This window comes from Martes martes (assembly GCF_963455335.1).
Source record: "Martes martes genome assembly, chromosome: 16".
Classification (NCBI taxonomy): domain Eukaryota; kingdom Metazoa; phylum Chordata; class Mammalia; order Carnivora; family Mustelidae; genus Martes; species Martes martes.
In genome coordinates, this window is record NC_137904.1 from 63,104,047 (window position 1) to 63,119,179 (window position 15,133).

At 58.6% G+C, this 15,133-nt stretch overlaps 1 protein-coding gene across 3 annotated transcripts in view; it reads left to right on the forward strand.

Annotated features, from left to right (window-relative positions):
- RNF213 (ring finger protein 213) overlaps window positions 1-12,576 on the forward strand; it is a 107,238-nt gene extending 94,662 nt beyond the window's left edge. For 2 of the 3 annotated variants that reach the window (XM_080825748.1, XM_080825746.1), the window contains 12 exons: window positions 1,120-1,300; window positions 2,054-2,145; window positions 2,753-3,004; window positions 4,029-4,161; window positions 4,481-4,564; window positions 4,879-5,059; window positions 5,183-5,384; window positions 6,488-6,565; window positions 7,098-7,292; window positions 7,693-7,782; window positions 7,867-8,045; window positions 10,532-12,576. In XM_080825748.1, coding sequence (XP_080681874.1) covers window positions 1,120-1,300; window positions 2,054-2,145; window positions 2,753-3,004; window positions 4,029-4,161; window positions 4,481-4,564; window positions 4,879-5,059; window positions 5,183-5,384; window positions 6,488-6,565; window positions 7,098-7,292; window positions 7,693-7,782; window positions 7,867-8,045; window positions 10,532-10,685 — 1,821 coding nt within the window. In that variant the 3' untranslated portion in view covers window positions 10,686-12,576. The remainder of the gene's footprint in view (window positions 1-1,119; window positions 1,301-2,053; window positions 2,146-2,752; window positions 3,005-4,028; window positions 4,162-4,480; window positions 4,565-4,878; window positions 5,060-5,182; window positions 5,385-6,487; window positions 6,566-7,097; window positions 7,293-7,692; window positions 7,783-7,866; window positions 8,046-10,531) is intronic. The other variant, XM_080825747.1, reaches the window with a different exon arrangement.
- The last annotated feature ends 2,557 nt before the right edge of the window (window positions 12,577-15,133 follow it).

Below are 15,133 nucleotides of genomic sequence, written 5' to 3' on the forward strand. Positions count from 1 at the left end.
TGCTGGCCACCTCCCGTGGTTTAGGACACCTCCTCTGCCACTGTTCCCTAAGCCACAGAACAGCAGAACATTCACACGTCCTCCTTTCCCCACTGTGGCCTATGATGGTGTTGGGGAACTACCCGTCACGTTATATAAAGTCCACTTTATTTATTGATTTGGACAGAGGGCACAGAGGGGAGGGGCAGAGGGAGAGGGAGAACCCCAGGCAGGCTCCACACCGAGCAGACAGCCTGACCTGGGGCTCTATCTCACAGCCCTGAGATCATGACCTGAGCCAAAACCAAGAGACAGACACCGAGTGAGCCACCCAGACACACCTAAAGTCCATCTTAAATGAGCACCCCGGGTCTGTGCGCACCCAGGAGCACAGAGGCTCCCGTAACTGTGACGTTACCTGCGACGTTGCTGTTGCTCTGGGAGGAAACACACTGTCTCCTCTGAGTGGATTAACTGTGATAGCAAACGTTAAGGCTTTGAGATTCATTTATTTTGGGGTTTGTACACAGTGTAGCTTTAATGAGTTAGGGATGCGGCTGTTCGCATGTAAGCCTATGAACATGCTTCTTTTTTTTCTTTTCTCTCTTTTTTAAAATTTTTTCTTTTTTAAATTTCTTCTCAGTGTTCCAGAATTCATTGTTTATGCGCCACACCCAGTGCCCCATGCAATACGTGCCCTCCATAATACCCACCACCAGGCTCACCTAGCCTCGCACCCCGCACCCCTTTAAAACCCTCAGATTGTTTTTCAGAGTCCACAGTCTCTGATGGTTCGACTCCCCCTCCAATTTCCCTCAACTCCCTTCTCTCCAGCTCCTCATGTCCTCCGTGTTATTTCTTATGCATCTTGATGAAGGAAGACGTTATTGAGAGATGGGTTTCGAGGAGTTAAGAACAGGGCTGCGAGACTGGCCCACGCTGACGATGTCACAGGCAGTCGTTCCCAGACTGCGGTCACTCCTGCTGCTCTGCCTCCTCCCGCCTTCTCTGAGCGGTGCTCCTGCCACCACACGAGCCTCCTCTGAGACCCGGCATCTGCCTCGGTGCTGGCTTCCCTGCCTGCGGCCTGCGCGGGTGTGCCGGCTCCCCCCGCGAGCTCGGTGTGTCTCGCCCTCACAGGCTCTCCTGAACATCATCAAGCCCCCAGTGCAGGACCCCAGAAGCTTCCTGCAGCGGCACATTCGCAGCGACCTGCAGCAGCTGACAAGGACGCTGGGGAAGAGTGCTGACGAGACCGTCACTGTGGTGCATCTCATGCTCTGCAGCCTTCTCCCAGGCCAGCCCCCCCTCTCTGGTTGGAGTGAGCCCAAGGGCCGGCCGGGGTGGGAGTGGAGGGCGGCGATGCGGAGTCAGATAAAGGGAGGCCGGGAGAGGCCTGTGGAAGAGAGCACGGAAGGACAGCTCGGCTTGCGTTTCCCCTACTAGTGTAAGACCCATGACACCCGTGTGGTCGTGTGCACAGGGGTGTTACCTGTGCGTGCATGGGGGAGGCTTTGCACTTTCAAAAGCCAGCCTGGCGTTCAGTGCCCCTGCTGCACGGAGGGACATGTATGGTCCAAGACGGGTGATGTGTGAGTCATCACTGTCAAGAGACCAGTGTCTGGTGATCTGTTGGAACTTGTCCTCCTTGGACCCCTGGCTTGTCTGCGGGTCCTTCTGCTTTTCCTAAGGACATGGCTGTCCAGGGCTCCCTGGCCATGTTGACATGTATGCAGTTCGCTGCATGGAAAAGTAGGCTACAAACCATTGTGGTCACTGAGCTAATGTTCCCATTTTAAAAACTGAAATCCATAGAAAGGAAAGGTCCATAACATAACTTAGTAAAATGGTTCTCTGGCACTGAGATTTGACTTGACTTTATTTTTATTTGTATCTTTGCAAAGATCATGGGGTTGGTGGGAGCAGCAAGGAACATTTTTAAGTGTCCAGGTTAATTTAGGAAGACGAGCCCTGCCCATCCCTGAAAAGGAGTGCGACTTGGTCACCTTAAGGTCCTGTTCATGGGGCTGCTGTGCTTTCCGTTCTGTGGGTAACCCATCATGTTTCCTGGCAGAGCCTTTTGGTTTCGATGCAAGGCTGTCAACCACAGAGCAGAGAAAGAGCTGGGAGAAAGCCATGCAGACCCTCATTCTCCCTGAGCTGGAGGTACGTGGCCAGCGGCCCGGTTGGGAGCTTAAGGGCTGGTATCCTGGGTGTCCCCCAGGCACTCGGGCCAGCTTGCCTCACAGAGGTGCTGTCAGGGGCTCTGGCTGAGCCCCAGCCCAAGGGTTGACTGCCCAGCCACTCCACTCTCCCGCTGTCCCCACACCCTCTGCCCCTGAGGCCGGACGGGCAGTTTGGGACGTTATTGTGAGTCCGGAAAGTGCACGGGGCTTTCGCTCCTCCGCCTTTTACAGCAGGACATAAGAGCAACAGGTAGACAGACAAACCCTCCTGCAGACACCCACCAGAAATGCGTACTTTGTCCCTTCTCTCAGATGACAACAGCACTGAGAGTAAATACGCCCAGTGGGGAATAAAAGTCAGTAAAAGACTGGGTGTAGAACATAGGTCTGGGAGTCTCCCGTGTGCGGAGACGAACCCTGCGAACAGTGAACTGTGAGCGGTCTCGAGAGACAAGGGATGTGAGTGCCTGGTCGCGTGCTGGACCCAGTAGGGTGGACTCCCTAAATGGCCCGCTGCTGAAGCCACCGGCTGTCCCCCCCTGCGCGAGTGGTCTTACCTCCAGGCCCTGTGCCGTTCTCTCACCCAGCATCTGGAGAAAACCCTGCTGACAGTGACGACCCTCATCAGCAAAGACGAGCGGATCAGCTCCAACCCTGTGGCCAGAATTGTGTACGGTGACCCGACGGCCTTCCTGCCCCAGCTGCCCCGGAAGAGCGCGGTCCACTGCTCTAAGATGTGGACCTGCAGGAGGAGGGTCACGGTGCAGTACCTCCAGCACGTGGTGGAACAGAAGAACGGCCGGGAAGCCGTGCCCATCCTCTGGAAGTTCCTGCAGAAGGTGAGGCTGCCCCACTGTGAGCGCGTATCCGTGTCCCCTGTGCGCTTGACGGCCCGCCTTTGTCTGGTCAGCGGGGCATCAGACTGACGACGGTAGGGCTTCGCTTTTCTGATGGAGCGCCGGGAGCCCAAGACTCGGGGTCAGGGGGTGGGGGTCTTTGTACACATGAGACCGTGAGGCGGTTTGAAGCGTAAAGTCACAGAGGAAAAGAAAACCATACGCGAGTCAGGGTTAGTGGGAGTCTGTGAAGCCCGGGAGGCCCGGGACCGCATCTCCCCAGGCACTCAGCACGGGGGGGCAGAGTCAGACCTTCCGGGCGGCGTCTGTTCACCTTCACCCCTGACCCCCAGGGCCGGGAGTTGAGTGGAAAGGCTTTCGCCAGCCCAGAATCTCCCCTGTTCCCAACCCGGCCTTGGGAGAGGGGAGTGTGGTAAGTCAGTCCCATCGGTTAAACCATAACCACACCCGTGCCGGCCTTGTTCCGTGCGAAGGCTCCTCTTCCGCAGTCTGCCGGGCCCGTCCCCCTGCACCGGCGTTTCCAGTCCGGCAAGAAGCGTGGGGACTCAGCAGTGTCTGACGGTTGGTGAAGGGCAGGAGGTCCTGTGGGAAGGCTTTCCTGGCTCTCCCAGGAGGCACCCGTCCCACTCGACTGGAGGTTTGGGTCCCGTCCTCAGATGACTCACGGGAGGGATCCCAGGCCTGGTTGCACGTGCCCGGCCTTCCCGCTCCTCACAAGGGCCCGAAGACAGCTTTCTTTCGTGAGTTTCTGGCAAATACGCACGATGCGTCAGCTCCAGGAGGCCAGGGACTGTCCCTGGTGTGCGGGACATTTGGCGTCCAGGCGGCAGGCTCTGGTGAGCGGCGAACAGCCGCTTCCCGTGTCTGAGGAGCCTGACGCGGCATCACGTGACGTGGCACGTGGCCCGGACCCGGCGCAGACGCGAGCCCTGAGCCGGCCCCAGGGTCCGTTTCCCCGGGAACGCGTTCCAGGAGAACGGACGTGTGGCCCGGCTTCCCTCTCCAGGAGGCAGAGCTGAGACTCGTGAGATACTTGCCGGAGATTTTGGCACTGCAGAAGGATCTCGTGAAGCGGTTCCAGAACGTTTCTGAAGCTGAATACCAATCGATCAGATCTTTCGTTAGCGGCCACCACGAAGGTACGGGTCGGCACCACCCGTGTTTGGTGGCTCGAAGGGATCGCTGCCAGGGGGCTGGGAGAGGCGCGGTCGGGCTCTGGGTGCGCCACGCCCTCAGCTTTTAGTGCCCAGCGGTGGGCTCCATGAATCCCAAAAGCCCAGAAGAGGCTTTGCTGCGGCTGCACGCGCCGCCCGGCCTCCGGCCGCTGGAGCTTGGCGTCCGAGCTCACGGTGCGGAGGCCTGAGGTTGGGCTCTTCCCAGAGACCGTGGGATGCTGTCGGTTGGGCCTGGTGGGGCGGGTGTTTGCGTGGGGCTCTGAAGAAGCACTTTGCCTGACAGATGGGGTGAAGCAGCTCCTGCACCGGAGGGTCGGCGTCTTTCTGTCGACGTGGAATAAGCTGAGGAGGTCGCTTCAGACCAGTGGTAGGTGCCGCACTCCCTGCGCCTGCCCGACTCAGCCCTGCACTCGCGGAGCGCAGCCGTGCGCGCGCTTCCTCTGACCCTCTTGAGTGGAGGTGTCCGGGACGCGTGAAATGACGTACCGGGAAGACTGAGTCCCCACTCATCCTAGCGTGTCCATGTGGACTCAGGAAAGGGTTGAGAACGTCGGAGTCAGTCAGTGCAGGGAAAAGGCGGGAGGTGGAACGTCGGAGTGTCCCCGGCTCCGGCCTTGACACCGTGGGAGCAGCGGCAGCGACCGGGGAGGCCTGTCTGCTGAGAACCCCCGTCCTCTCAAGGTGAGATCAAGCTGCCGGAGGACTACTGCGCCACCGACTTAGACGCGGACACCAATTTCGAGGTCCTGCTGCCTCGTCGCCGTGGCCGGGGCCTCTGTTCCACCGCGCTGGTCAGCTACCTGATCGGCCTGCACAACGAGATAGTCTACGCCGTGGAGAAGTTCTCCGGCGGGAGCAGCAGGTGGGTGCGCACTGCAGGGGGCAGCGGCTTCCATGCCTCGGTCAGGCCCTTGGGTCCACAGGCCCCAGCAGTGTGCACGTGTGCGTGGGGGGATGCCTAGTGCCATGCTCCGCTGTCCCACAGCTACTCTATCGACACCTCCGAGGTCACAGACCTGCACGTCATCAGTTACGAGGTCGAGCGGGACCTGATGCCGCTGATTCTGTCCAACTGCCAGTACCGGGTGGAGGAAGGCCAGGAGACCCTGCAGGAGTTCGACCTGGAGAAGATCCAGCGCCAGGTCACCAGCCGCTTTCTGCAGGGCAAACCCAGGCTCACTCTCAAGGTATGGCTGACCCCGGGGTGTTTATTGGGCCAACACTATTCTGTGAAAGTTGACCCAAGTATGGCTTTTATCCAGCAGTTTCAGAGTGAGTCGGGAGCAGGGATGACCGTCCAGCCGCACATCCCCGCAGAGGCCGGGACTCTACTCCTGGCCGTACCTCGCACCCATCAACCCTCTTGAGCTGCCTCTAAGCTTCTACCTCCGGGTCCCTGCAGGTCCCAGCGGACCCGCTGTCACATTTCTCCACCATAGTAATGGCATTGCCTCCTGCCCCAACGGTCCTTGGTGGCTGCCACATTCCGTTTTCTCTCTACACACAGCCTGTCACCCGGCACCACGGGTTACCTGTGTAGCTGCCACAGCCCCAACTTCCACGCCCAGCATGTGTCCCAGGTGTGACTGTTGCACCAGCCCCCACTGCTCCCTGCCTCCCGTGTCTTCAGGCCACATTTCGAAGCCAGATCCGACTCCCATCACTCCCTGGTGATGGCCCGACCATGACCGGCATCCGGTGCGCGTGGGGTAAAACCCATGCGTGTCCCAGCCTGACTCTAGCCGCTTCTCACAGACGGCGTAGACTCCTGTGACCCCACACACCAGACCGCCCTCCCTCCCTAAACACACTGTGTCCCTTCACCTCTCTGTTCCTTCACCTGGGCTGCTCCTCTTCCTTCCAGGTCTGGTCAGAGACCTTGTACTTGGGGGGTGGGGCTGCTCCCTCACTGCCTGTGGTCACGCTCTGAACTGTTGACGCCCAGGGCCACCTGATCTGGCTCTGCCATCCCTGTTGTCTAGCAGAGGGACTGCCTTGTATGAGGCTGTGCCCTGTCGTGTTCAGGGAGGGCGCCATGTTCCTGTGTCCCCAGCGGCTCGCAAGTTCACAGCATCCTACGTGAGGCGTCCACGTGGCCATCGAGGCAGGGCCGGGTCCCTCGTTGTGTTACTGGTTCCGTAGACTGTGGATCAGACGCAGACATCACAGGGCCGCAAAGCTGCGTGCTCTGCCCGGCGGTGTGCTGACGGCGTGGGCCTGCGGCGGGGTTCCCACTCAGGAGACCTCCACGGGCTTCCATTTCCAGAGTCTGTTTTCTTTCTCAATTCAGGGAATACCCACTCTGGTGTACAGACGGGACTGGGACTACGAGCGTCTGTTCATGGACATCAGGAACAAGATGCCACAGGTGATCGCGACACCCCGATCATGTGCTTGGTGCTTTCACCTAGTCACGCGCCCCCTTCCTGCGGGGGCTCCGCAGCCTCACTCTGGGCACCATGGGGGGCCTCCCCGAGTTCCCTGGGCCCGCTGCCCTTTCCAGAGGGCAAGCAGGACGCAAATCAGAAGTGTTCTTGTTGAAACCCTGCTTTCGTTTCTTGGTAACGATGTCATGACCACGTGTGCCGATGCAGAAGTTCCAGAGAACTGATTTGTTCTGCTCTCTGGGTTTCTGTGGTGGGGTGTGTACCTGGCGTGTGTGTGTCCGTATGAGTGTCCTCACGGAGCTGCTTTGAGGCCTCGGTGACTGCACATCTGTTTCTGTGAAGGGTCTGGAATACCGCTGCCACGTAGGAGTCACTAAGTGTTCACTGCCATTATTGTCAGAGGGGTCGTCCCCCCTGTGGCCTGGCAGTGAACAAGGTTTTAAGTGCTCTTGTCAGGTAGCCGTGCCCAGGAAGCCCCAGCCATGGACCCCTGTCCTGCCTTTGATTTCCTAGAAAGCCCTCCCCCACTCAGCCGTCAGCGCCATCTGCGGGCAGCTGCTGTCCTACAGCGAGGTCTGCGAAGCTCTGTCCGTCATCGAAGTTGCCCTGGGGTTTCTGAGCACAGCCGGCGGCAATCCGAACCTGTCCTTGAATGATTACGTCCGAGACATGCTGCGCATGGGCGGCCAGACAGCCCTGGCTCTGCAGGTGGGTCTCGGCTGGGGCTCTCTCGCGGGGCTCTCTCGCGGCTGAAGCCACACTGCCCTCCCCACTTCCTGCCAGGGTTAGCGCCTCTCAGGGCCTCCCCAGAAGGCGCTCTGGCTAGAGCCAGAGATGCGCCTGCAGCGGGAGACTCTGAACCCGGCCGGCCACAGACACCCCCCCGGCATGCCAGCCAGGGCCGCTCCCGCGGTGCGAGTGCAGGCTCTGCGCCGGCGCCGGGGGCGACGACACTCTGGAAGTCGGGCGCACGGCTGGTGCACGCGTGTGGGAGGCGTCTGTGTCCCTGGAGAGGGGTTCCGTTGCGCGGGAGCAGGGCCGCCGCCGCACCCGCCCGCCGGGTCCCGCCTAGCCCCGCGCCCTGCTCAGGAGCCCGTTGCGCTTGCAGGCCTTCCGGAGGTGCCAGCTGAAGCACGCCGTCGCCCTCTGGCAGCTCCTGTCGGCCCGCAGGTCGGAACAGCTGCTCCGGCTGCGGAAGGTGAGTGCAGGCCCGCCGGCCGGGGGCCGCCCGCCTCCTCCCGGCCTCCCGGCCTCCCGCTGCCTCTGTTCTCGTTTGTTCCAGGAGCCCTTCCGGGATATCAGTGCCCGGTACAAAGTGGGTCTCGGCCCAGAAGATGCTAAGTGCCTCAGCATTTTCCTGAATCAGACAGACCTCGACTCCTTCCTCCTGGAGCTTCATGAAATGATGATCTTGAAACTGAAGACCCCCCAGGCCGAGGACGACTTCAAGCCCGAGTGGAGGTACGGAGGGGTTCATGCGCACGCGGGTGTTCTGCCGTCTCTCCCGCGATCGTCTCCATCTTCCACAGACACGGAAGATCCCGCCTCACCTCAGAAGCCCGTGCCCTGCTGTTTTACTCCCCCCAGGCCCCCCACAGGCTGGCCTTCTGGGTTTGGTCTCTGTTGGGTTTCTTAAAATAATTACGGAAGTCCTATAGTTTCATTCTAACAAGTGTACTTATGTCAGAGATGGGCATTTTACTTTTAAGTTTTCCTTCTTTTATTGGCGTGGAATGAACATAGTGTCACGTTAGTTCTCGGTTCGCGGCGTGGCACTTCCGCGGCTCTGAACCGCGCTCCGTGCTCATCGCGGCTTGCGTGCTCTTAACCCCCTTCGCCTGTCCCGCCTGCCCCCCGCCCCGCCTGCCCCTGGTGACCACTGTTGGGTCCCTAGAGCTAAGAGTCTAGTTTTCTTTGTTGTTGTTTGCTTTTTTCCCTTCGTTTATCTGATTTGTTTCTTAAACGCCACAGACGAGTGATAACACGGGCTGTTTGTCTTTCTCTGACTGACCGCTCAGCATAGTGCTCTCTGGCTCCATCCACGTCGTTGCAAATGGCAAAATTTCATTCCTTTTGATGACTAATATTCCATCGTGCACATACATGTACTGTAACTTCTTTTTTAAATTTATTTAAATTCAACTAATTTACACAGAATGAACTATTAGTTTCAGGGACAGAGTTCAGTGACGCGTCAGTTGCTCATGACACCCGGTGCTCATCGCATCCCGTGTCCTCCTTAGTGCCCGTCACCCAGTGCCCCTGGGCCCCCAGGCCCGCCCCTCCAGCCACCCTCAGTCTGTTTCCTGTGGCTAAGGGTCTCTTACGGTTTGTCTCCCTCTGATTCCGTCTTCTTTTATTTTTCTGTCCCTTTCCCTTTGCTCGTTTGTTTTGTTTCTTAAATTCCACATATCACCAGATCTTATGGTAACTGTTTTTCTCTAACTGACTTATTTTGCTCACCGTAATACCCTTGAGTTCCACCTACGTCGTTGCAAATGGCAAGAGTTCGTTTGTTTTGATGGCTGCGTAGTACTCCATTGTGTATATGCACCACCTTTTCCTTATCCATTCATCTGTCCATGGACATCTGGGCTCTTTCCATAGTTTAGCTGCGGACATTGTTGCTATGAACATTGGGGTGCAGGTGCCCCTTCGGATCACTACGTTTGTATCTTCAGGGTAAATACCAGTAGTGCAGAGAACATCAATGTGTGCAGGTATGTGCCAGACAGCGGAATGGAAGAAAACCGCAAATACCAAGTATGCTAGCGAGGGGAACTGGGATTAGATTATCTATTTAGAAAAACAGGAACCAGGGTGCCTGGGGGTCTCGGTCAGTGAAGCGTCTGCCTTCAGCTCAGGTCATGATCTCAGGGTCCTGGGATCGAGCCCCGCATCGGGCTCCCTGCTTCTCTCTCCCTCTGCCTGCTGCTTTTCCTACTTGTGCTCTCTGTGAAATAAGTAAATAAACATCTTCAAAAAAGAAAGGGAGATAGAGGAAGGAAGGAAGAAAGAAAAAAAAGCCACACCAACGTGTTGGATGTGACAATGCCCGACACTGGATATTATCCGTCTTTAACATTTTTACCAATCTAATGGCCAAAAAAAGGCTTCATTTTCACTTGTATTTTCCTACTCCCTCGTGAAGCTGCCAGTTTTGTATCTTCCTCTGAATTATCTGTCACGTTTGCTTTGGGCTGTTTACCTTTTATCGTAATCTTAAAAGATTGAAGATTAACTTTTTGTTTGTTGTGTTATAAATGCTCTACCTTGGTCTTTAATTTAGAAAGCCAGATCTGACCATTTTTCTGTCAGGACTAGGAAAATACAGCCATCCAGGTCCCTTGCCCGGAGGTCGTGAAGTATTCTGCCGTGTTTCCTTCCTGTGGTTTATAGTTTCGTGCTGTGCGTCTGCTGTGTTAACCAGGCTATTTTTTAAGTGTGATGGGAGGGATTTACCATGCCTGTTTTTCTTTCCCTTTTTTTTTTTTTAAAGATTTTATTTATTTGACAGAGAGACAGCGAGAGAGAGAGGGAGTGGGAGAGGGAGAAGCAGGGAGCCCGATGTGGGCTTGACCCCAGGACCCTGGGATCATGACCTGAGCTGAAGGCAGACTCAGCCGACCGAGCCCTCCAGGGGCTTTGAACGGCGAGGCTGTGCGTTCGTGTAGCGGGTCACGTTAGCAGAGCGCTTGCAGGACCGCGATCCGGCCATTCCCAGCGTCAGCTCTCTGCTGTGCTGTTTGTACGGTGCGGTGCGGTAAGCAGCAGGTGCGTCCTGGAGCCCCACACCGCGGGTTCTAGTCCACGCTCAGGAACTCAGTAGTTGGTTGACTTGACTTCGATGGTCTCCACGAGCACTTGGGGACTGTGAGGACCCTGATGTGTCCTTGCATTATATGGGAGACACTTAACCTTCTGCCTCTTGTTCCTTGTTTTTTCAGCCTGAGAGACACTCTGGTAAGTTACATGGAAACCAAAGACAGTGAAATTCCTCCTGAACTAGAATCCCAGTTCCCTGAGAAGATACTGCTGTGCAGTTGTGTCCCCGTGTGGAGCATGGCCGCCGAGCTGAGGCAGGCTCGGCAAGTGAGGTAGACTCCGCTCCGCCAGCCTCTGCCACCGGCCACCCCGGCTGGGGCTTCCTGGGAGGCCACAGGACCCCCGTGTGCTGCACCGCGGACGGCCGGGAGGACCACGCTGCTTCAGGGAATGGGCACATTTCTCCTCGGATTGTGAGTGCTGTGCATGGGGAAGGGAGAACCGGAGACGCCGTGAAACCAGAACCGAGCACCCTTCCGTTCTCTGGGGGCACCAGGCACGTGCTCCTCAGCGTCCCAGGACAGCGGCGGATGGTTCTTCAGCTCGCCGGCTGGAGACTGGCTCGCACCCGCCCCGGCCCCTCTCACTCCCGAAAGGCGGGGGAAACGGGGCTATTGATTTGCTTCTGTTTTCCTTCTCATTTATTCTGCACTCGGAGGAGAACCCGGCTTGTTTCTTCCTTCCAGTCCCTTCAGTCCTGCGTGTGGTACACATATTTGTAGACTTCCGTGAAGGTGTGAAAAAGTGCCAGGCCCTTTTCTGTGTCCTCCCAAAGTACAAGTCAGCATGTTCTGTGAGTGCCTTAAGCCAAACCTCCCAGCCCTCACGCAGCCCTCCCGGAGTCACGGGTCAGAGCTTTCCTCGCGCACGCAATCAAGAGACTGGTGTGGTGGCCAGATTCGCTTTTGATTCTAGGGGTTTTAAATTCTGAATGAAAGTTTACAGTTAACCTTGGGTCAAAGGCACGGTTCTGGCATTTTCCTGGGAACTTTTGGACTGGCCAGCATCATGCTAAATAAACATGTGGTCTTGATGGGACCTCGATGTCCCTGACATGGGACTCTCCGGTTCTTCCTCTGATCTGAGCCACGCCATAAAAACAGACTCAGAGAGGGGCGCCTGGGTGGCTCAGTGGGTTAAGCCTCTGCCTTCGGCTCGGGTCATGATCTCAGAGTCCTGGGATCGAGCCCCGCATCGGACTCTCTGCTCAGCGGGGAGCCTGCTTCCTCCTCTCTCTCTCTCTGCCTACTTGTGATCTCTGTCAAGTAAATAAATAAAAATCTTAAAAAAAAAAGACTCAGAATACAGCACCAGCCACGCTTCTGAAAAAGGAAGAAGAGGGCAGCCATCAGCTCTGACCTTGATCCTCTTTTCTTCCTGGGAGGGTCGTGTCTCTTCTGCACGATGTCCTCGGACACTTGTGGCCTCTGGCCTGACTCCTGCTCCCGGGGGGCTCAGCGCCTTCAGCAGAGATGCCCGCTGTTCATGAGTCAGAGGCGGACGTCTTCTGTATACAATCCCCAGGAGTGAAGGACTGTCAGCTTGAAATCAGGCCATTGGGGTGCGAGCTGCAGGAACAGAGAATGCTGCTGGGCCCGCTGTTAACCCTGAGCCGCGGCGGAGGGAGCGGCAGGCGGAAGAAGCTGCCCCCCCCCACCGCCCTCTTCCGTGTCTGAGGAAGGGGGTGCAGGAATCCGGACCCCTCCGCGGTTCATCTGATACAACAGCCCCTTGCACTGAGGAACCTTCGATTATTCTGTCATTCTATGCTATGCAAAGGCCCCCCCTTCCACCTGGATTGCCCATGTCATGGGGGGGGGGGGTCTTCAACTCCTCAACTTGCACTTGGAATTCCTTTGACACCTCCAAGTTGGGGGGACAGAGCCAGTGTGGCCCTCAGGTGCTGCTCTGGGTCCTCATTGTGCCACGACTTCACGGGCAGAGTCAGGTGTCGATCTTGTGCTGTGAAAATTTCTTTGGCTGGGAGTTTTTCCCCCCACACTTTTACGTAGCATTTTTTAACGAAGGTATTTTGTGTGCTATGCTTTCGAAGCCTTAACTGTCTTATCTAGCATTACCTTGTTTGTACAGAAATACACTGGCTTAGCACAGGCAAGTATAAATTTTCTTGTCATATTTGTTTTAATAAACTTGAGTTTTGCTGCTGAAGAATCGTCTTCTTTGAGGGCGGGGCTTCTGTGTATGGCAAGTAGACCCCAGCTCAGGCTCGGGGGCGGTTTGGGTTTTTTGTAGACCTTCCACTCGGAAGGTTCCGGACAGCAAGTGTTCACTCTGGTGTAGAAGGTGGGAGGTAAATTTTCGTCAGAACCCAACGACCGCAGAGGTGGGGATCTCTAGTTGGCCACCGCTCACCACGCGCCACACTCCGGGGGCAGGACCCGCAGCCTCGGCGCCAGAGGGGCGAACCCGCGCTCCCTGCCCGAGATGCCTTCGCCAGGATACGGCCGCGCTGCCGCCAAGGTGTGAGCACCGGGCCACGGTCGGGCTGCGGGATGGGAACAACAGTTCCTCTGTAAAAGGCAATAAAGATACGCGAGGGATGAGCGGTCAGCGGCCGGCTTCCATTTGGGTGGTGAAACACCGCTCGGGGGAGAACCGCATTTTCTCTTCCAGACGGAAAGGCTCCTCCGGGAGAGAACCTGTGGGCATCCAGAGGAGGGCCTGCCCCTGCTGTCAGACGCCTCTTTCAGCCGCAGTTTGTTTCAAGCCCACGGACCCGTCCCCTGCCCGCTCGTGTCCTCAGTGACCACCACCTCCCCCTCCTCCTTGCCCCCGTCTCTGATGGCCTCCAGCCACCCGCACATTTCCCGGCTGCAGCTCCTACTTTCAGCCCAGGCAGAGACGCCCGCTCGGCTGGTGGTGATTCACCCGAAAACCGTCATGACCGATCGCCGTCTCCTCTTTAAGACCTTGGTGTGTGCGCAAATGATGTACGTGTGGTCCCGGGCTCCTCTGTTAACTGAGACAGCCGTGAGATGTGTCGGGGATTCCTGGGTTCGGGCAACGCTTTCCAAGCCCTTCTCGGTCACTAATTAAGCTTGTGCACAAGCACTGTGGATCCCAGCTCCAACTGGAAAGGCAGCACCAGGAAAGGGCAAGTGCTGACCTCACCTCATCAGGGGCCTGGGGAGAGCAGGACCCTGCTTGCTTCTGACGAGGTGGGAGGATTCGGGGGAGCCATCGAGGCAAGAGCAGAGAGAAGTGGAGGAAAGGGCCCCAGCTGGAGCCCACACGGTGCTGCCCCAAGGCCTGGCACATCCTACACAGACCTGCCCCCGACCCTGCCCCGTTCCTCTACACCCAACCTGATGATGAGTGCACCACCGGCCTAGCGTTCCCCACCCCCCAACTGCCTGTACCCCGAAGTATGGCAGAGCCTCCGCCCAGAGCCACGTTGGCTCCAGCTCCGCAGGCCCACGAATGGCCCCCAGTCACCCAATCCAAGGCCCTCCTCATCCACACCGCGTGTGCCATGACGAGGCCCATGCACAACACGTCCCAGGCGGACCCCAGTGCGAAACTGAGCTTTCCCGTTTACCAGTTCTATGGCCTTGAGCGAGCCCTTGACCTCTTTAAGCCCCGACTTCTCGGTGTGTACAACACCTCAGTGCTGTGGCGAGAGAAGATAGTGCGGGGAGATGACAGGGCGCCATGCCTGGGGTGCAGTGGCGCCCAGAAGTGGCCCTCATCCCTTCTCCCTGCTGGACACTTGCCCGTCCTTCAAGGCCCTGGCAGCTGTGAAATGCTCTGGCACGTCGGAACCTCGGACGCCCACGTCTCCTGTCGCGATCTGTATTCAGACCACGGTCCTACCCACACTCCTCTGATCCCGCCCGTAGGACATATACCGTGGGTCAAATGCCTCCATGTCAGCCCCGCTGGCCGCCTTCCCTGCCTCAGATACACCAACGTCTTGCCTACCACAGGACCCTTGCACGTGCTGTGCCCTTTGCCCGGGCTCCTCTGCGCCCCCAGAGAGGGCTTCCCCACCGCCGCCGTCAAGCGGGCCGGCCCCTCCCGGTCAGCGCCGCAGCCGCGCGAGGACGCCGTGACCCCCGCGCCCAGCACGAGGCTGGCACAAGGGAGCGCGGAGTGAACGTGCGTCCCGCGGAGGAGCTCGGAGGCCGCGCTCCGACGGCTGTCCGCGCCCAGTGTGGCGGTGACCCACGGGTCTGGCCCGGGGACGGCCGCGTCCGGCTCTCAGGACGTTCACCGAGGCCGCTGGGCCGGAAGTCGCAGGGCCGGGGCCGGGGCTGCTGCTCCGTGGTGGGGTCCGAGCCGGAGCGGCGGAGAGCAGAGAAGGCCGGGAGGGACGGTCGGTCCCGCCCCGCGCCCCCGCGCGCACCGCACACCTCCCGGTGCCCGGAGCCTGCGGCCGGCGCCCTCCCCGGCAGCGGGCAGACGGCGCTGTGCCAGCCGCCCTGCTGCCGCCCCGCCCTGCCCGCAGCCAGCCCCGGTCCGCCCGCCCCTCGGCTTCGCGGCCCTCTGCGCGCTGCCCCAGCCTCCGCCCTGACGGAGCCTCCCGCGCACGCGCTCGGACTCCCCCGCTTCGCGGCTCCGCGGAGCCTCCCGCCACTAGGCGGCGGCGTCCGGAAACACAGCGGTCCGACCCCGAGCCCAGTCCGCCGTTCCGAGCCCACGAAGACCGCCGGGCGCCTGCGCGCGGGATTCCGGAAGTGACGCGAGCCGGAAGCGACACCACC